The sequence below is a fragment of the Aquarana catesbeiana genome, linkage group LG01 (genome assembly GCF_042186555.1).
Source record: "Aquarana catesbeiana isolate 2022-GZ linkage group LG01, ASM4218655v1, whole genome shotgun sequence".
NCBI lineage: Eukaryota > Metazoa > Chordata > Amphibia > Anura > Ranidae > Aquarana > Aquarana catesbeiana.
This window is the reverse complement of record NC_133324.1, coordinates 841,253,934-841,274,662: the sequence shown is the minus strand read 5'-3', so window position 1 is coordinate 841,274,662 and position 20,729 is coordinate 841,253,934. Positions and strand designations below refer to the sequence as shown.

General features: G+C 40.6%; 1 protein-coding gene and 1 pseudogene across 2 annotated transcripts in view; one reads left to right on the top strand and one right to left on the bottom strand.

Moving 5' to 3' along the window:
* The window catches only part of ARAP2 (ArfGAP with RhoGAP domain, ankyrin repeat and PH domain 2), a 604,561-nt gene that overhangs the window by 265,625 nt on the left and 318,207 nt on the right, over window positions 1-20,729 (bottom strand). For both annotated transcript variants that reach the window (XR_012237041.1, XM_073608952.1), the window contains exon 19: window positions 14,035-14,098. Coding sequence is in view for 1 of the 2 variants with exons in the window: in XM_073608952.1 (XP_073465053.1) it covers window positions 14,035-14,098 (64 nt within the window). In the remaining variant the exon portion in view is untranslated. The remainder of the gene's footprint in view (window positions 1-14,034; window positions 14,099-20,729) is intronic.
* Window positions 17,339-19,159, top strand: LOC141116580 (calpain-10 pseudogene; annotated as a pseudogene).

Below are 20,729 nucleotides of genomic sequence, written 5' to 3'. Positions count from 1 at the left end.
TCCTCGCTTTGCTTACTTGTGCATATCCAATTATATATATGGTCATTATTGTCTCTACTAATCTTGGAGTGAAAGCCAGCCTAACATATTGGAACGCATGTGAACTGAATGTTCCTGGTGGAAGTGTTTAAAACAGGTGAATCAGACTCTGTAGTGGGGTCATTTCAGTCTAGTAAGAGTGCATTTCTTACAATGGTGATGGCTCACGTGATGGCTACATTTATGAAGTAGCATGACCTCCGCACAATTTCAGTGGTGTTTTCCTCAAGACACATATTGGAATTGGACTATTTTATTATTTACCTTTGCCAGATTTCATTTTGATATGGACTTGCGGCAACATACATGATTATTATTATTATTATACAGGATTTTTATAGCGCCGACAGTTTACACAACGCTCTACAACATTAGGGCAGACAGTACAATTACAATACTATTCAATACAGGAGGAATCAGAGAGCCCTGCTCATTAGAGCTTACAATCTAGGAGGGAGGGTCAAGTTATACAAAAGGGTAATAGCTGTGGGGGATGAGCTAATGGAGAAATTAGTGCAGTTGTTAGATGGAGGCAGGATAGGCTTCTCTGAAGAGGAACGTTTTTAGGGATCGCCTAAAAGTGGATAAGTTTGGTCTGACAGATTGGGGTAGGGAATTCTAGAGGATGGGCGAGGCTCAGGAGAAGTCCTGGAGGCGGATATGGGAGGAGGTGAGTAGGGAGCTAGAGAGCAGGAGGTCTTGGGAGGAACGAAGAGGGCGATTAGGTTGGTATTTTGAGACTAGGCTAGTGATGTAGCTGGGGGCAGAGTTGTGGGTGGCTTTGTAACTTATTGTTAGTATTTTGAATTTAATTTGTTGGGTGAGTGGCATCCAATAAAGGGATTGGCAGAGAGGGGTAGCAGACACTGAGCGGTTTGTAAGGTGGATGAGTCTGGCAGCAGCATTCATGATTGACTGAAGGGGGATAGTCTATTTAAAGGTAAGCCAATGAGGAGGGAGTTGCAGTAGTCAAGGCAAGAGATAACCAGGGAGTGAATCAGGAGCTTTGTGGTTTCATTGGTTAGAAAGGGACATAGTTTAGAGATGTTGCGGAGGTTGAGGTGGCAAGCTTTGGAGAGTGATTGGATGTGGGGCCAAAGGAGGGTTCAGAGTCCAGGATAACACCTAGCACGCTGACATGTGGGGATGGGTGGATGGTTGTGCCATTGATCTTGACAGATAAGTCAGGGGAAGAGGCACGTGGGGGAGGAAATATTATAAGCACGGTTTTGGACAAGTTGAGTTTGAGGAAGTGGTGTGACATCCATACAGATATGTCTGTTAGTAAGTTACTGATGCGTGAAGAGACTGATGGAGTGAGTTGAGGGGTGGAGAGATAGATTTGTGTATCGTCAGCGTACAAATTATATTGAAAGCCGTGAGAGGCTGACCCAGGGAAGAGGTGTAGATTGAAAATAAAAGAGGTCCAAGAACAGAACCTTGGGGGACCTCGACGGAGAAGGGAAAAGGAGTGGAGGAAGTAGAATTGTAAGTGACACTGAAGGTGCATTGGAATAGGTAGGATGAGAGCCACTGAAGAGCACAGTCACGGAAAGCAAGGGAGTAAAGATTTTTGAGGAGGAGAGGTTGGTCAACCATGTCAAAGGCAGCGGAAAGGTCCAGAAGTAGGAGTACAGAATAGTGTCCATTGGTTTTTGCAGTTTGTAGGTCATTTGTGAGTTTTAAAAGAACAGTTTATGTGGAGTGTTGAGGGCGAAATCCAGGGTGAAGGGGATCAAGAAGGTTATTCTTAATGAGGTGGTCACTCAGTTGGTTGTAAACCAAGCGTTCAAGGAAAAGAGGAAAAGGGGAGCAAGGAGATAGGGCGTAGGTTGTTAAGATTGGTAGGGTCCAAGGATGGCTTTTTAAATATGGGGTGACCAGTGCATGTTTTAGAGCATTGGGGAAGATGCCAGAGGTGAGGGAGAGATTGAAGATGTGGGTTAGAGAGTGTAGGATGGAGTCACAGGGCGACCATAGCATTTGAGAAGGAATAGGGTCCAGGGGACAGGTGGTTAGGTGGGTGATAGAAAGAAGTTTAGCAACTTCATCTGTAGTAGCAGATTTGAATAAGGAGAGTGTCAGTTGTACCTGTTGAGATGGGGTCTTAACTGGGGGAGATACCTGTAGAGTGGAGTTGTCAGTTGTACCTGTTGACATGGGGTCTTAACTGGGGGAGATACCTGTAGAGTGGAGATTTCATCACGGATTGTATCAATCTTGTTTTTGAAGTGATTAGCAATCTCCTGAGCAGTGAATGAGTCAGTGGGTGGAGGTGGTGGAGGACGAAGTAGAGAGTTGAAGGTAGAGAAGAGTTTACGGGGACTGGATGAGAAGGTGTTAATAAAAGTTGTAAAATAGGTCTGCTTGGCAGTGTGGAGGAAAGAATAGTATTTTTGGAGGGCAGATTTGTATTGGTTGAAGTCTTTGAGAGACTTATGCCCCGTACACACAGTCGGATTTTCCGACGGAAAATGTGTGATAGGACCTTGTTGTCGGAAATTCCGACCGTGTGTAGGCTCCATCACACATTTTCCATCGGATTTTTCCGACACACAAAGTTTGAGAGCAGGCTATAAAATTTTCCGACAACAAAATCCGTTGTCGGAATTTCCGATCGTGTGTACACAAATCCGACGCACAAAGTGCCACGCATGCTCAGAATAAATAAAGAGATGAAAGCTATTGGCTACTGCCCCATTTATAATCCCAATGTACGTGTTTTACGTCACCGCGTTCAGAATGATCGGATTTTCCGACAACTTTGTGTGACCGTGTGTATGCAAGACAAGTTTGAGCCAACATCCGTTGGAAAAAATCCTAGGATTTTGTTGTCGGAATGTCCGATCAATGTCCAACCGTGTGTACGGGGCATAAGTCTTGTGCCACAGATGCTCAAGAGCGCGAATACGTTTTTTGAGAATTTTATCATTTTATTATCATTTTGTCATCTGTTTGCCAGGGTTGTAGGGGTCGAGGCCTGATTCTGCGTGTAGCGAGGGGAGCAAACTTGTCCAGGGTGGAGGACAGGGATTTATTGTAGATGGACGTGGCTTGGTTGGGACAGGACAGGGGAGAGATTTTGTAATAGAGGTGGTCAGTAACAGAATAGAGGAGTTGAAGTTGCGAAATTTTCTACGAGTGATGGTTAGGCGATTGGAGGGAAAGGTGGTGGAAGACTGGGGGAGAGAGAAACTAATAAGGTGGTGATCGGAGAGAGGAAAAGGATTGTTTGAGAAGTTGCATGGAGTGCATACGTAGGAGAATACAAGGTCAAGGGTGTTGCCATCAGAGTGAGTAGAATGAAGAGGTTAGACTAAAAAGTTTAGAAGTAGCAGGAGTGTTGGTATTAGCAGGGATGTTGAAATCACCGAGAAGGATTGTGGGAATTTCCGAAGAGAGAAAGTAGGGTAAATCCTGTGTCATCCTGCGTGGGCCAAAGGGCAGTATTCCAACATGATAACCACCCCAAACACACCTCCAAAAAGACCACTACCTTGCTAAAGAAGCTCAGGGTAAAGGTGATGGACTGGCAAAGCATGTCTCCAGACCTAAACCCTATTGAGCATCTGTTGGGCATCCTCAAACAAAAGGTGGAGGAGCGCATAGTCTTTAACATCCACCCGCTCCGTGATGTCGTCATGGAGGAGTGGAAAAGGACTCCAGTGGCAACCTGTGAAGCTTTGGTGAACTCCATGCCCAAGAGGGTTATTGTGGCCACACAAAATATTGACACTTTGGGTCCAATTTGGACATTTTCACTTAGGGGTGTACTCACTTTTATTGCCAGCGGTTTAGACATTAATGGCTGTGTGTTGAGTTATTTTGAGGGGACAGCAATTTTACACTGTTATACAATCTGTACACTCACTACTTTACATTGTAGTAAAGTGTCATTTCTTCAGTGTTGTCACATGAAAAAATATAATAAAATATTTACAAAAATGTGAGGGGTGTACTCACTTTTGTGAGATACTGTATATGATATATGATATATATGTTTATTTAGTTTGTCTTACTATTGGTTGCCAGCAGCTACATTTATTACCCCTAGTCACACCAGCACATTTTTGATTTCTATTTTTGTTTGTGGTACTACCCCAAAGATACTATTCCAAAAAAAAAATGATTTACTATTATCCTCTTGCATGCCTAAAGCCCTCTGTATAACACACAAATTACCTGGTATTAAAGGAGTTGTAAAGGGGTTTTTCACCTTAATGCATTCCCTGCATTAAGGTGAAAAACTTTCTATGCTGAAGCTGCCCCCCAGAGCCCCCATTTGCTCCCGCTGCTGTCAATAAAATCCAGTGACACGGAAGCCAGGGGCGGGGCCGAGTCCTGCTGTCTGTGTCAACTGACGCAGCAGAAGGGCTTGGGAGTGCACCTGCACGGGTGGACCCATGGATGTGTTTGTGTTTTCATGGAAAAAAATATTAAGGCGTATTGTGAGAAAAAATTTGAACCACAGTGAATACTCAATCTCCAAATCAGATCGTGAGGGATAATTGGAATGGTTATCAACAAAGATTTTAAGTGACTGCTCCAGTTACATATATTTAATTTTATTATTACATGTTTTGTACAATAAATATTAAGTTTGCTACTTGTTTGCCTAAAGATCATGTTCATCACTCCATGGATTTATTTGAGTACTATAATTGCTTTGATTAACCACCTCAATACAGTGCACTTACACCCCCTTCCTGCCCAGACCAATTTTCAGCTTTCAGCGCTCTCACACTTTGAATGACAATTACTCAGCCATGCAACACTGTACCCATATGAAATTTGCGTCCTTTTTTTCACACAAATGGAGCTTTCTTTTGGTGGTATTTAATCACTAGTGGGTTTTTTATTTTTTGTGCTATAAATAAAAAAGCCCGTAAATTTTGTGAAAAAATGCCTTTTTCTTTGTTTCTGTCATAAAATTTTGCAAATTAGTAATTTTTCTTCATAAATTTTGGCCAAAATTTATACTGCTACATATCTTTGGTAAAAATAACCCAAATTAGTGTAAATTATTTGATCTTTGTGCAAGTTATAGAGTCTACAAACTATGGTGCCAATCACTGAAAATTGATCACATCTGATCACACAGATGTACTGATGGTCTATCTCATTTCTTGGGACACTAACAAGTCAGAAAAGTACAAATACCCCCTAAATGACCCCTTTTTAGAAAGTAGACAATCCAAGGTATTAAGTAAGTAGCATGGTGAATTTTTTTAAGTTGTAATTTTTTCCCACAATTCTTTGCAAAATGAAGATTTTTTTTTTTTTTTTACAAAATTGTCATATTAACAGGTTATTTCTCTCTCAGAGCATATGCATACAACAAATTACACCCCAAAATACATTCTGCTACTCTTCCTGAGTATGGCGATACCACATGTGTGAGACGTTTACACAGCCTGGCCACATACAAAGGCCGAACATTGAAGTAGCATCTTCATGCGTTCTACGAGCCTAAATGACACATCTCATTTCTCAACCACCATTTACACTTTTAAAGGCCCTGGAGCACCAGGACAATAGAATTGCCCCCAAACTGACCCCATTTTGGAAAGCAAACACCCCAACGTATAATCTATGAGGCATAATGAGTCTTTTGAACGGTTCATTTTTTTCCAGAAGTTTTTGGAAAATGTGGAAAAAAATGAAAACGCATTTTTTTTTACACAAAGTTGTCCATTTATCAGATATTTCCAACACATAGCATGTACGTAGCAAAGATGACACCCCAAAATACATTCTGCTACTCCTCCTGAGTATGGCGATACCACATGTGTGAGACTTTTACACAGCCTGGCCACATACAAAGGCCGAACATTGAAGTAGCATCTTCATGTGTTCTACGAGCCTAAATGACACATCTCATTTCTCAACCACCATTTGCACTTTTAAAGGCCCTGGAGCACCAGGACAATAGAATTGCCCCCAAACTGACTCCATTTTGGAAAGCAAACACCCCAACGTATAATCTATGAGGCATAATGAGTCTTTTGAATGGTTCATTTTTTTCCAGAAGTTTTTGGAAAATGTGGAAAAAAATAAAAACGCATTTTTTTTTACACAAAGTTGTCCATTTATCAGATATTTCCAACACATAGCATGTACGTAGCAAAGATGACACCCCAAAATACATTCTGCTACTCCTCCTGAGTATAGCGATACCACATGTGTGAGACTTTTACACAGCGTGGCCACATACAAAGGCCCAACATTGAAGTAGCACCATCAGGCGATCTACGAGCATAAATGACACATCTCATTTCTCAACCACCTATTGCATTTTTGAAGGTCCTGGAGCACCAGGACAATGGAATTGCCCCCAAAATGACCCCATTTTGGAAAGCAAACACCCCAACATATAATCTATGAGGCATAATGAGTCTTTTGAATGGTTCATTTTTTTCCAGAAGTTTTTTGAAAATGTGGAAAAAAATGAAAACGCATTTTTTTTTACACAAAGTTGTCTATTTATCAGATATTTCCAACACATAGCATGTACGTAGCAAAGATGACACCCCAAAATACATTCTGCTACTCCTCCTGAGTATAGCGATACCACATGTGTGAGACTTTTACACAGCGTGGCCACATACAAAGGCCCAACATTGAAGTAGCACCATCAGGCGATCTACGAGCATAAATGACACATCTCATTTCTCAACCACCTATTGCATTTTTGAAGGCCCTGGAGCACCAGGACAATGGAATTGCCCCCAAAATGACCCCATTTTGGAAAGCAAACACCCCAACGTATAATCTATGAGGCTTTATGAGTCTTTTGTATGGTTCATTTTTTTCCAGAAGTTTTTGGAAAATGTAGAAAAAAATGAAAACGCATTTTTTTTACACAAAGTTGTCTATTTATCAGATATTTCCAACACATAGCATGTACGTAGCAAAGATGACACCCCAAAATACATTCTGCTACTCCTCCTGAGTATAGCGATACCACCTGTGTGAGACTTTTACACAGCCTGGCCACATACAGAGGCCCAACATCCAAGTAGCACCATCAGGCGTTCTAGGAGCATAAATGACATATATAATTTCCTGGCAACCTATCATTTTGAAAACCCTTCATATTTCTAACACATAGCATGCACATACCAAGAATTACAATCCAAAATAAATTCTATTGCAGAACGGGTAAAAAAAAAAGCATTACCTGTGCTTTTAGTAGTATCCACAGAGGAGAGCACTGGTCCAGGCAGCAGGCAGGGAGGTGCTTAGAGACAGCAATATTAACTATCCAGGCAGCAGGCAGGAATATTATCTATAGTCGGCACAGCACAGTCCATGGAAATTGTCCAGGCAGAGACAGCCAGCACAGCCATAATATTGATCCTGGTACACTGTTAACTGCAGACACTCATTATTGTACCGCTCTCCAGCCCTTCATAAACATACTGCCTCCTGCTACAGCTAATTATTTGCATAGTCCAGGTAGCGGTGTGGTCCATTCATGCGACAGGCATGGGCATGGTGGCAGTAAGTCAGCAGCAGGCTGTTGGCCACAATCAGGTAAGACCTGTGCACAGGGGCACAGGGGTAGAGGCTTCGACCCACCCAAATCTCTATGAAGCCTCCGGACTCCAGACCCTAATTCCGAAACCCGGAGAAAACAAAAATAATTGTTTTCTCCAACCGGAAAAACAATTCTGGAGCCCCTCACATATGTGAGACCCAGTAGCAGGGCAACAGATCAGTCCAAGCGGTAGGCAAAAGCATAGTCCATAAAACAGGCCAGGGTCAGTTCACATGTAAGCAGTCCAAGCTGTAGGCAGTAGAGTAGTTGATAAAACAGGCCAGGGTCAGTTCACGTGGAGGCAGTCCAAACGGTAGGCAGAGGCATAGTCACAAAACAGGTCAGGGTCAGTTCACATGAAAGCAGTCCAAACGGTAGGCAAAGGCATAGTCAAAAAACAGACCAGGGTCAGTTCACATGGAAGGCAGTGGCATGGTTATTTGGGAAAGAATGGAAAATGGTCAGCACAGATGATGAAAATGGGGAAATGGTTAAAAATATGGGCTAATATTTTATGGATGTATGATAAAGTTGGAAGCATTCACCAATGCAAAGGCCAGGTTGGGAGGGACACTGGGGACAATGGTAGCTGGTATCTTTTCTAAATCCTCTTTTGGTGCACACGCGACATTTTTTTGCCGTCTTCGGCCTGCTTCAGATGGTGGAATGCTAAAGGGGAAGTGGCGCTCATGGAGTCGGCAAACAGCCTCAGAGCGAAGGTCTTCTGGGGGGTCTTTGGTGATAGATGAGGGACGTGACAACTTCTTCTATGAATTTTAGGAAGGGGGCGGGGCTTTCAATGGATTTGGTGTAGACTACGTAGGAATTGTAAATGGCCAAATGGATGAGATAAATTGCTACCTTCTTATACCAGAATCGGGACCTCCTTATTGACAAATAGGGCTGAATCATTTGATCGTTAAAATCTACACCCCCCTAGTAGTGTAGAGATTATAATCTTGGACACATGTTGGCTTTTCAATGGGACTTTGTCTTCTTTGTACCTCAATTGCAGTGTCTTCATGGATGGTGGACATCATGTGCACGTCCCTCTTATCCTTCCACCTCAAAGCCAGCACTTCGTTGCATCTCAATGATGCTCTTTCCCCCCTTCACAGCTTTTTGTTCGCTAAAGATTATGGGAAGCCCTTTCTATTTTTTCTGGAGGTTCCACAGGCCAGGGTTTTTGCAGTGTATAAGTGTTTGAAAAGGGGCAGGCTGGTGTAAAAGTTGTCAACGTAAATGTGATATCCTTTGTTTAGAAGTGGGTATGCCAAGTCCCATACAATCTTTCCAGTTGTGCCCATGTAGGCCGGGCACTCAGGGGGCTGGAGCTGAGAATCTTTTCCTATATATATGCGTAACGCATACAAATATCCCGTGGCTCTCTCACATAGCTTGTATAACTTTACCAGGGACTCATCGACGCAAATATTCTGATCGGGGACATAGAGTTCTGCAAATTGTTGAGAAAAGAAATTTATCAGTGGGCGAATCTTGTATAACTTGTCGTAATTTGGATGATTGTGGGGAGGGCACTGGGTGTTGTCGCTGAAGTGAAGAAAGCACATTATCATCTTGTATCGGGACCTGGACATTAGGGCAGAATAAATGGGCATATTGTGGATAGGGTTGGTGGACCAATAGGCATGTCCTTCATTTTTTTTTGTAATCCCCATGTTTAGGGTGAGGCCCATAAACACTTTGAACTCCTCCAAATTCAGATCTCTCCACTCAAAAGGACGGGCATAGGATGATTGGGGGTTGTTGCCAATATATTGCTGGGCATACAAATTTGTCTGGTTCACAATAAATTGCAGCATAGTGTCGGGCAAAAACATATGAAAGAAATCAATCTCTGAGAAATTTTGGGTGTTGGTCTGCACACCTGGCAGTGCTGTGAACGGGGGAATAATTGGCGATGCCGAGTTGGAAGGCAGCCATATTGGGTTGGCAAGACCATCTGGCATGTAGAGGCCCTGGCTCTTGGGGGGTGTGACACTCCAGTAGTTGGATTGGAATTTCCTGTGCTGGTACTCAGGCGTGATGTGGCAGGACTGGTACTGGGTCTGGGCATTTGTTCCTGGGGCCTATCGCCGGCGGCAGCGCTGGTACTGGGCATTTGTTCCCGGGGCCTAACGCTGGCGACAGCGCTGGTACTGGGCCTGGCAATTTGTTCCTGGGGCCTATTGGTGGTGGCAGCGCTGGTACTGGGCCTGGGAATATAATCCTGGTTTCCAGAGTGCCGTGCCCTTTTGGGAGGGACCCATTCTTCCTCCGAATCATTTGTCGATTTAAGTGCGCCACTCCAAAACCTTAATTTTTTTTTTAGCCACTCAGAGGTGGACTTGTTGATGTGTTTCAGATCATTGTCCTGCTGCATAACCCAAGTGCGCCTGAGCTTAAGGTCACAAAGTGATGGGCAGACATTTTCCTTTGGAATTTTCAAGCGAGAGCGCAGAATTCATGATTCTATCAATTATGGCATGTCATCCAGGTCCTGAGGCCGCAAAGAAGCCCCAGACCATCACACTACCACCTCCATGTTTGAATGTTGGTATGATGTTCTTTTTATGAAAGATGTAACGGTATGCACACCTTCCAAAAAGTTCTACTTTTGTCTCAGTAGTCCACAGAATACTTGCCCAAAAGTACTGGGGATAACCAAGATGTTTTTTGGCAAATGTGAGACAAGTCTTTGTGTTCTTTTTGGTCAGCAGTGGCTTTCACCTTGGAACTATCTCATGGATGCCTCTTTTGCACAGTCTCTTTTCTATCGCTGAATCATGAACACCGACCTTAACTGAGGCAAGTGAGGCCTGCAGTTCTTTAGATATTGTTCTGGTTTCTTTTATGACCTCCTGGATGAGCCGTCATTGTGCTCTTGTGTTCCAAGTTTTCTCCATTTGTGGATAACGGCTCTCACCATGGTTTGCCGGAGTCCCAAAGCCTTATAAATTACTTTGTTACCCTTACTAGACTGATACATGTCAATTACTTTGTTTCTCATCTGTTCCTGAATTTGTTTAGATTACAGTATGATGAGTTTCTTTTTTAGATCTTTTATGGTGCTTCACTTTGATAGACAGCTAATATTTAAGTGATTTATTGATTCATCAGGCAATAATCATGCCTAGGTTTGGCAAGTGAAACATAACTCAGCTTTCCAAAAAATGTGGTTAAGTCACAGTTCATTCATGATTTAGCATGGGGCAATTATTTTTTTCACATAGGGTCAGGCAGCTTTTTTCCCTTAATAAAAGAAAACATAATTTAAAATTAGCATTTTGTATTTACTCAGGTTATCTTTGTGTAATATTAAAATGTGTTTGATGTTCTGAATCATTTAGGTGTGACAAATATGAAAAAATAAAATAAATAAATCAGGATGGGGCCAAATAGTTTTTCACAGCGCTGTAGCTGCTGTCCTGTCCATAGCTAATTTTGCTGTGAGCGACAAGGACCTCTTATCCACTCCCGATGCCTCAATATTGAGGTGGGGGTAAAACAGGGGGGCTTCTAGTGAATTCTGGAAGCTCACTTTATAATAAGGGGGTATACAGATATCTGTTTCCTCTCAGGGGAGTACGTTATTAATCCTTACTCATTTCCATAAAAAAAAAAAAAAAAAAAGTTAAAAATAAACATACACACACTATTAAAAGTTTTTTTTTTTTTTTAAGTGAAATATAACACAAAAGGACACAAACAATATTTTATTAATGTCCCTGCACTGTAATCCACATCAATCAGGGCATCCAGCAATCTCATCAGATATGATGTTTACTGCCCATACTTACGTCACTAACTGACAGATTCCCAGATTGATCTCAGTCTCTGCTATGATGGAGGTGGGGAGGAGAGAGTGCATTATGTACGCATGTTTGAATGTCAGGGGAAACCTGCTCATTTCTTCTATGCTAGGGAACAGATTCTGCTGGCATGTCGGGGGGCATAGGATTTCTAGGCACAGTCTCATGGCTGTATATCTGTAATGTTTTTTTTTTTTTTTTTCTTTTTTATCGACACAACTTCAACACAAACGATAAAAACTGAAGAGAGAACGCGGGAACAACTTGGCTGTATATCTGTAATGTGACATGTTGCCTCTAACTACTAGTATCAGCAGATTGGTAGTGAGGTTTGGTGATGTCACTACAGTGGTGTTCACTGATCTTCTTCCTAGTAGTGTAATGACATGAGGAAGCAAAACCATGCCTCTACCAAAATGGTCAACTCCCCACAGTACAGAATAATGCATGGTAATTCATTAATGGGGGAAAGATCAGTGGCAGGAAGACCACATGCAACACTGGTGACTAGTCTTTTGCTCTTTGCCTGCATATCTTGCAGAGTTCATTTACAAGATATGTTAATTTTCATATCACATTCATAAAAGCGTCAGTTATATTTCTTATGTGTTCGACCAGCAGTAAAAGCAGATCATGTGCCTTCCTGGTAAGAGCTCCATTAAACAAATAAGGCTCCAGTCCCACATGCCTACACATTCAACCAGCCTGTCAAAGCTCCATGCTTATTAAGAAATCAACAAAAACATTTTGTAATACATATTTCAGTTGCCATTAGAGGCCAAACATAAACTAAAAAATGCTTATGAATTTGATATACACACTTTGTGAGAATAAATTAGTTAAAAGAATACAAAAATGAAGAAAAAACTGAATTATTTGCTCATAGATCCACAGTAACCTTGTAATAGAAGAGCCATTGCCTGTAAATGAATAGGCATTGCTGAGAAATCACAGTCAAAGAGCCCCTGACATGCCATAAATACAAGTCCTGCCACCCATTCTGTAGTAAATTAATCACTTGGAAAGTTAATGGTTAGAGCTGTCTTCCTGCCTCTAGTCTTGAGTTATTGTTATTGCATGGTCTAAATAAAATTATTGCAGAGCCTTGTATATAAAGCAGCAGTTTCACATTTACCTCATTTAACAGAACCTTTCATTAGTTTGAAAAGAAAGTTATTCAGCTGTTGAGATATTACTCAGATGTATTGTCTGCCTAGGATATCAGCAAAGTTCCACTCAGTTGCTTCTGCAATACAAACTGGCATTGCTTAAAAGCATTATTTTATTAAGCTCATTTTCATTTGTTTTTCTTTGGCTTTTTTTGTTAGTTTCTTCTCATTTGTTATTATTTTTTATTTCAAATGATTTACTTCACTATGCTAAGTTCAGAGTTCACCATCCTCATTCAATCATGATTCACCACAATCCATTTGCATAGTCCTTCTCGCTAAAATAAATAGGTAAAGATGCATACTTTATTAAAACTCTATACACACATACACTTGTACATATACAAATAGCTTTGCTTTATTCCACATTAAAATACTAATTTATTAAAGTAGTCAGAAAGGCTTTAGAATTACATCTAAGATAGCTCAGCAAAGAAATCCCTGGTACGTGCATGAAGTGTATGTATAGTCAAAAACAAATTTCTGATTGGGAACAGTAGGGCAAGATTACAAATCCTGTCAGCTTATTTATTTAATTGTTTATTTATTTTTTCTGTTTGTGTCACACTGGGGAGATGGTTCTCTACTTCTCTGGAAGACAGAAAAGGAAATGAGAGAACATTTCCTCAAAGTGAGGAAAGTACCCCTCTTAGACAGTTGTCACCAGAATATTTATCCCCGTTGGATAAATAGTTCTCAAATCCTGTATTTTTCCTCACTTTCAATATTGTGGACAATGGCCTCTAGGACATACGAATTCCCCATAGACAGCAATAAAAAAAAAAAAAAAAACTGTCAGTGGGTCTAACCCTTTCCCAATCTGTTAAAAAAATTGCCTTTACATACACTTTAACAGGAAATCAGAAACACAGGAAATATCCCATAATATCCCACAACCCGACTGGCTGTTCAAAGCAAACCTTCCTGTATTGAATTGTATTGTAACTGTACTGTCTACCTTCATGTTGCAAAGCGCTGCACAAACTGTTGGCACTATATAAATCCTGTACAATAATAATAATATTCCTGGTCATTTAGAAGACTACATTTAGAAAATAATGGGAAAGTTTTAAATATTGTGGTCGGTAAAAAGGAAAAATACCTCATTGCTGAAAGAAAAAAATAATAAGATATAGACGACGTTGAACAGGGGTAAACCATCCTTAGGTTGAATATGTGAGCACTGGATTAAAACAAATATAAGACAGGAATTGTGTACCAATCCCAGATTAAAAGACTGCTCTGCTCACATTTAAAAAAATGCTTAATAATTTATAATGACTGTATTATTATAGTGGGGCAGATATATTAAAAAAAAACTGTTTGCCCATGGTGAGTGTTCCTCAAAAATTAAAAATCAAAATCACCTTTGCTATCACAGGTAGATTGCCTTGTAGGAAAAGGAGGAAAAAAGGAAGGGGTGGAATGAATAGAAAATATCTGAATACCATAACATAAACTAAAGAATTCCTACCTTCCATTTTCAACCAGCAACAAAACATTCCTCTTCTCTCCATTTTCAACAGATGACGTTTTTGCTAGAATATAATACACATTGAAATACTTTTGTAACAGCTTTAGTCTAGTTAACTATATTGGTAGCTATATTGCAGAAATTGTTTTACTAATAACAGTTAACATAGTAAAAATCACATAAAGAATACATTTCTAGGTTACTAATATCTGTAAATCCTCACATTTCTATGTGCAGACAATGTAATTCTCTGTATTAGGACAGGTTTAGCCATAAAAAAAGAAATATTGGTGGTAAATTGTAAAACTGTATACAGTTCTCCATTCATAAAGGAACTTTATTCATTGTTATGATCAGTGATGGATGCACCACTTGTAATTGCACCAATTAGCTGTGGGCAATAACCTCCTAATTTCAAGGCTGCTACCATGCAAGAAGGTCCATGGTAACACATAGGACACACAAGCCCTGTTAAGCCATGTGCAATGGAAAAGCTTCCCAGGTTCATTGCATACAGGTGATTCTTCATGTACCATATTACAACTACTTTACCTTCTGATAGTGACTTGTGACTGGCTGGCATAGGTTGATGCCCATAGGGCCCTTTTTTTTTTTTGAAGTACAGCATTAACTCATTTTTACAAACCACAAAACATAGCTACTAAAACTTCACTCTAGCATTTTATTTATTTATTTATTGTATTTACGGTATTTACAGTATTTATTTACTGAAACGCAGAGCACAGTATGGAGCTTTCAATGTGCTCCCTGTATAGAGAGCTGTGGCATGACCTTGAAAAGGTTTTTCCAATGCAGTTTTTTATTTGCAGGAATGTGTCTTTGCCTGAACCAAAATCCCAAAGCAAACAAAGTGCAAAGCACATTTTTGAAGCATGCAGCAATACTTTGTAATATAAGGGAGGGGCTTTAAATGGAACGTAGTGACATGTTCTCTTTGCAGGTTTTTTAACTCTTAAAGGGAAATTTTACTGTTGCTAAACAGACCCTGTCACTACCTGATGCACCTTAACATGCAATATGTATTAAGAGCGCTTAAAAGAGAAGTATGGAGAAGTATAAACAAATATTTATACTCACCTAAGTGGATGCAGCATTGATCCGATGCTGCATCAGCCCCTCACCGTCACTGACTCTGCAGTGAGAACTGAGCAATCAAACACTGCTGTTTGCTCAGTTCTCCCCTCCCCTGTTAGTCAGTGGCTCTCTGCTCTGCCCCTCCAGTACTCACTGGAGCCCCAGACTGTGAAGGGGGAGGGAGGTTCTGGCTCAGGCTTGATAGGATGCTGAGACAGCTGTTGATCCAGGCATCTGGATTCTTTTAAAGCCTGGATTGGGTCTTTGATATCAGTTAACAATGTATATTAATGGGTCACAGCAGTGCAGAACAAACTGCATGCCTGTGACCTACAGGAGAAGTGCAGTCAAAATAGCTTTGGCTATACTCTTAAAAAAAAAACAACCTGCTGAAGCAATGTGAATTCATTTACAAGGTATATCCCTATTAAATTCTACAGCAACATTGACACTTCCAGATGTGTCAGCAAGATAGCACTTCAGCCACTTGCAGTGCCGCACTTACATTTTCCCGATGTTGTTGAAATGCTGTGGGTAGAGTATAGGTTTAGTGGGAGAGGGGTGCAGCAAATGCACTCTCCAAAATGATTTTTCAGTAAACTTTCAATACAGATAGCTCTGCTGACTGGGAGCAAATCATTACAGCAGGCAGGGTTTCAATAGCCAATATTGTCTGGCCAAGCACATAAAAAATGTCTTATAACAGTGTGACCACTGGAGTGAAAGGTATGAGAACTGTTCAGTTGTAAGCTATGATCTTATCTTAGCTATCAATTGAAATCCATTTCCTATGTGTGGCATATTAATCAAATGGGTTATCGACTACAGATCAATTATTCCAATCAGAAATAATTGATCTGAAAAAAAATCAATTATTTATCAAAGCGTGTATAGCTATCTAAAAGTTAACAAGGGTATTAAAATATATGTAAAACCCTTCTGTTTTATTTTTTTTTAACTGTGTCCTATTGAGAAGATGTTTTTTTACTTCCTGCCTCAAAGACACCTCAGTGCCAGTTTGCCTTAATCATTTGCAGCTTCTCTTCTCCTCCTCCTCATGATTGATAAGAAAGATGAGGGGCACTAGTGTGTTGATTTTGGGTTTTGTATTTTCATGGAATATAATAATTATACATAGTAGTCTCATAGCGCAAGAAGGTAAGCACTCCAGTATTTATAAATTTAGATTAGATGAGTGGTATTGTTTAGTTTTTGGCCCTTATCAAATGATATGTCGTTTGTTAGCTCTGAATCAGTACATGTGTCGCTAATGTATGTTTTCTCTAAATATTTTAGTTTTGCAACATTTTATGCCAAAAAAAGATTTTTTGTGCATATTTTTTGATCTGTGTTTGTGTCTATCATGTTTGGATTCACTGCAGAACCTTAAGTTAAACTTGCCAAAGTAGAAGCAGGGGCAGAGCTGACTTGAAAGACCTCAGCACTTCTGTTGTGAACTCTGGGGTTGCATTGCTGTTTATTACTACAGCATGTAAAAACTTGAATGTCCATAGCCTGGCCACAAATTTACCTTCAAGCTGATTTAAAAGTTTTAATGTCAATGGTGAACAAAGGAAGAAAAAAAAGGTTTCAGCGGCCCTTTAAAATTCTTCCTAACTTTAAAACCTTTACAGGGTTTGTTGGATAGTATTAGTAGCTGAATGGTTGCTTGAGGTGTTACCCGGAACTGACTTTTAAAGTAGATGTCAACCAAAACATTTTTTGCAGGCTTTTTTGGTGAGGACCTCTGGACATTTTTTTTATATTGCTGTGTCCCTGTTTGGAAAATGTCCTTTAACTTCCAGTTCTGGTGACACTGGAGCAGGAAGTGAGGAAAACTGAACACACAAAAAACATTTTTTTAGTAGAGTGGAAAAGAATTAGAACCTCTGAAAGAGTTTTGCTGTTTGTGGCCTTGTGGGGAATTTTCCATTCACTTTTTGTACCAGTTACTGGTATCACTTACCACAAGAGGGGAGAAAAAAACTTCCTCAAAGAGGAATAAACTGTCCTTATTATATAAAAAAAATGCTGAAGTGCCTGGTGGAATCAGATCAGGATGGGAGGATGTGGAGAGTGTCAGTGAAGCAGTGATGTCCCCATGTGATGATGATGTCTCAGTGCACTGTGCTCAGGGTCACACCGTTACCGTGTGTATTAGTGAGGGGGTCCTGATGGAGATGCCATACACTGACTCCTTGCAGGTGACATGTCGGGGATCTTTGTGGACCCTGAATTCCCTCCCTGTGTGTCACCCTGTCCCCTCTGTGGGACCGCATTACATGGGTGAGACCCCAGGAGATCTGACCTTCCCCTCATCTATTCGCAGAGAAGGTCAGTCTTGCTTTGGGAAGGCAGGGGATATTGGGGGACTGCTGGTTTATATGTGCCTGCTATGTTCTTTACATACAAAGCTTCTTCACCAGGTGTTTCCCAGAGGACAGTGTACATGGAATGATCCTGGATACACCGGAAGCTTTACTTGCCAATTTTGGAGATTTGGACGTTGGGTGGAGGTGACCATCAATGACTGCTTACCATGCTTGGGACAAAAGCTCTGCTTCTCCCATTGTCAAGACCAGGGAGTCTTCTCGCTCCCACTCTTGGAGAAAGCATATGCTAAGTTACATGGCTCCTGTAAGTCTCTGTGGGCAGGTCAGATTGTTGATGCTTTGGTAGATCTGATGGGTGGAGTGGTAGAAAGGTGGTTGTTAGAAGATGTGGAGGACAGCACCCAGAAGAAAATGCTTTGCAGAATGTTGGTCCTGAAGAATTGTTGTGTAAAAAGTTGTTCTGTGCTCCACACTAAAGAAGTTGCTGGAGATCTGGGTGAATTTCACGCCTTTGCAATCACAGACATCAAGGCTGGAGTCACAAAGTATGGGCATGAGTTGATTTTAATATGTGTGCATAATCATTGGGGGCAAAGCCGCTGGAGTGGATCGTGGGGGAGGAAAGGTGATACATGGGCCTTGATGGACAAGTCAAAAAGTGATATGTTTCTTTATGGTCTTCAAGATGGGGAGTTCTGGGTAGAGAAAGAAGAATTTCTGCAAGAGATCAATGAAGTTATTATGGCGTTTCCCGTGGATGGGATGGAGCATATACAAAGCATTTGGACAGATTGTCCATTGCTCCACGCTCAACAGTTGTATGGTTCCTGGGTCAAAGGTCAGACTGCAGGTGGATCCCATAAATAATGTCAGTTTTACTGACAACCCTAAATTCTGGTTGGTTGTTAGGAAGCAGAGGTGTATCTGGCACTTATGCAAAGCCCACAAAGTGAAATATCATCTGCCGATGATACACACAGAAACAAGTCAAGAGGTATGATTTCAAAAAGTACTCCCTTGTATGCTATTGGACTTCATGTCTGGAGGGTGGAAAAACATTGTTTTAACTTCCAGAAGACTGTACTGTCACCTGTTGTTGCTGGCACCTCCTCACATGCCTATGACAGACAGCTTCACCTGCAGTGTGCGCTTTCTCCTGCATATTACCTGGTTATATCCAGCACTTTCCTCAGGGACACAGAGGGGGATTTCTTGTTGCGAGTCTTATCTAGTGGACCAATCACCCTCATTGAAATAACCTCCCATCAGCCATTGGTAAACAAAAGTGAAGATGATGTAAAAGGAACTTGGGAGACCCGAGAAGTAAAAAGCCAATGGAAAAAGGATGTTAATGACGGAGGCAACAGGAATTTTCCATCTTACTGCCTTAATCCAACCATCCCTTTTATAGTGCCTAGTAAAGCCCGACTGGTGAGAGTGACACTAAAGCAACATTGTCAGGGAAAACACTGCCATGCATTAAGGTTCTGTGTGCCAGTTGTGTACCACACAGTTACTCACATGAAGTGTCCATGATGTGTGACCTTTCTCCTGGACAGTACATCATTGTGCCTTACACTTACTTTCCTAATGATAGATGTGACTTCTCTGTGTTCATATCCACCAAAATGGAGAGGAAATCCATCCAGAAGCAGGAGTTCCTGAATGAGGTTTCAGTTGTCACAGTGAAGAAATAAGAAGATTTTGATATTTTGATCCAGCCAACCATTATCAATATCATTCTTGTTAAGAACGGAACAATATATTTATTTTAAATGTCTAAATTCCGTTTTACACATTCTTTCATAGTGGTCTTGAAAAGGACCTGTAAAGCTAGCAGCTTTTTAGACCCTCTTGAGAGTTTTCTTTGAATTCTGTTTAAATGTGCACTGGTATGTATTACTAATCCTTATAAAACTGTACACTGCCTACCTTTGCGCCATGACTGTTTTTATTTTGAAATGTTGTTTAATGTGGAGGTAAATTAAAGCTGGAGAAAAAGTGAAGAAAAAAATGCTGAAATTAATGCAGAAATAGAATGCTTTCAGAAATAGAAGTGTTAATAGTGTATTTTTATCAATGAACAAAATGTAAATGAACTGAAGAGAATTCTAAATCAAATCAATGTTTGGCGTGACCAACCTTTGCCTTCAAAATACCATCAATTATTCAATTATCCTACTTACATTTACACACAGTTTGTGAAGGAACTTGGCAGGTAGGTTGCTCCAAACATCCTGGAGAACTAACCACAGATCTTCTGTGGACGTAGTCTGCCTCAAATCCCTCTGTCTCTTCATGTAATCCCAGACAGATTTGATGATGTTAAGATCAGGGTTTTGAGGGGGCCAAGCAATCACTTCCATGACTCCTTGATCTTCTTTACACTGAAGATGTTTCTTAATGGCATTGGTTGTATGTTTGGGGTCATTGTCCTGCTGCAGAATAAATTTGAGGCCAATCAGATGCCTCCCAGATGATATGGCATGATAGATAAGTATCTGCCTGTATTTCTTAGCATTGAGGACACCATTAATCCTGACCATATCTCAAGCTACATTTGTAGAAATGCAGCCCCAAACTTGCAAGGAACCTCCACCTAGACGTGGGATGCAGAAAAATGGCTGCAGGTGCTCCGGATTGATGAGTCAAAATTTGAAATATTTGGCAGTAGCAGGAGGCCGTTTGTTCACAAATGTCTGGAGAGAGGTACAATAGTGAGTGTCTGCAGGCAACAGTAAAGCATGATGGAGGTTCCTTGCAAGTTTGGGGCTGCATTTCTGCAGGAAGTGAGGGTTTGGCCTCCACAGAGCCCTGATCTCAACATCATCAAGTCTGTCTGGGATTACATGAAGAGACAGAAGGATTTGAGGCAGCCTACATCCACTGAAGATCTGTGATAAGTTCCCTGAGATGTTTGGAACAACCTACCCACCAAGTTCCTTAAAAAACTGTGCGCAAGTATACGTAGAAGAACTGATGCTGTTTTGAGGGCAAAGGGTGGTCACAGCAAAAATTGATTTGATTTGATTTCTTCTGTTCATTTACTTTTCATTTAGTTAATTGATAAAAATAAACTATTAACACTTCTATTTCTAAAAGCTTTCTCTATTTACAGAATTTTTTTCACAGCTGCCTAAAACATTTGCACAGTACTGTATATCTATATCTATATATATATAGATATATATATATCTATATATATATATATCTATATATATATAGATATATATTGAGATTGGGGGATGTCTAGCTTAGTGATATATG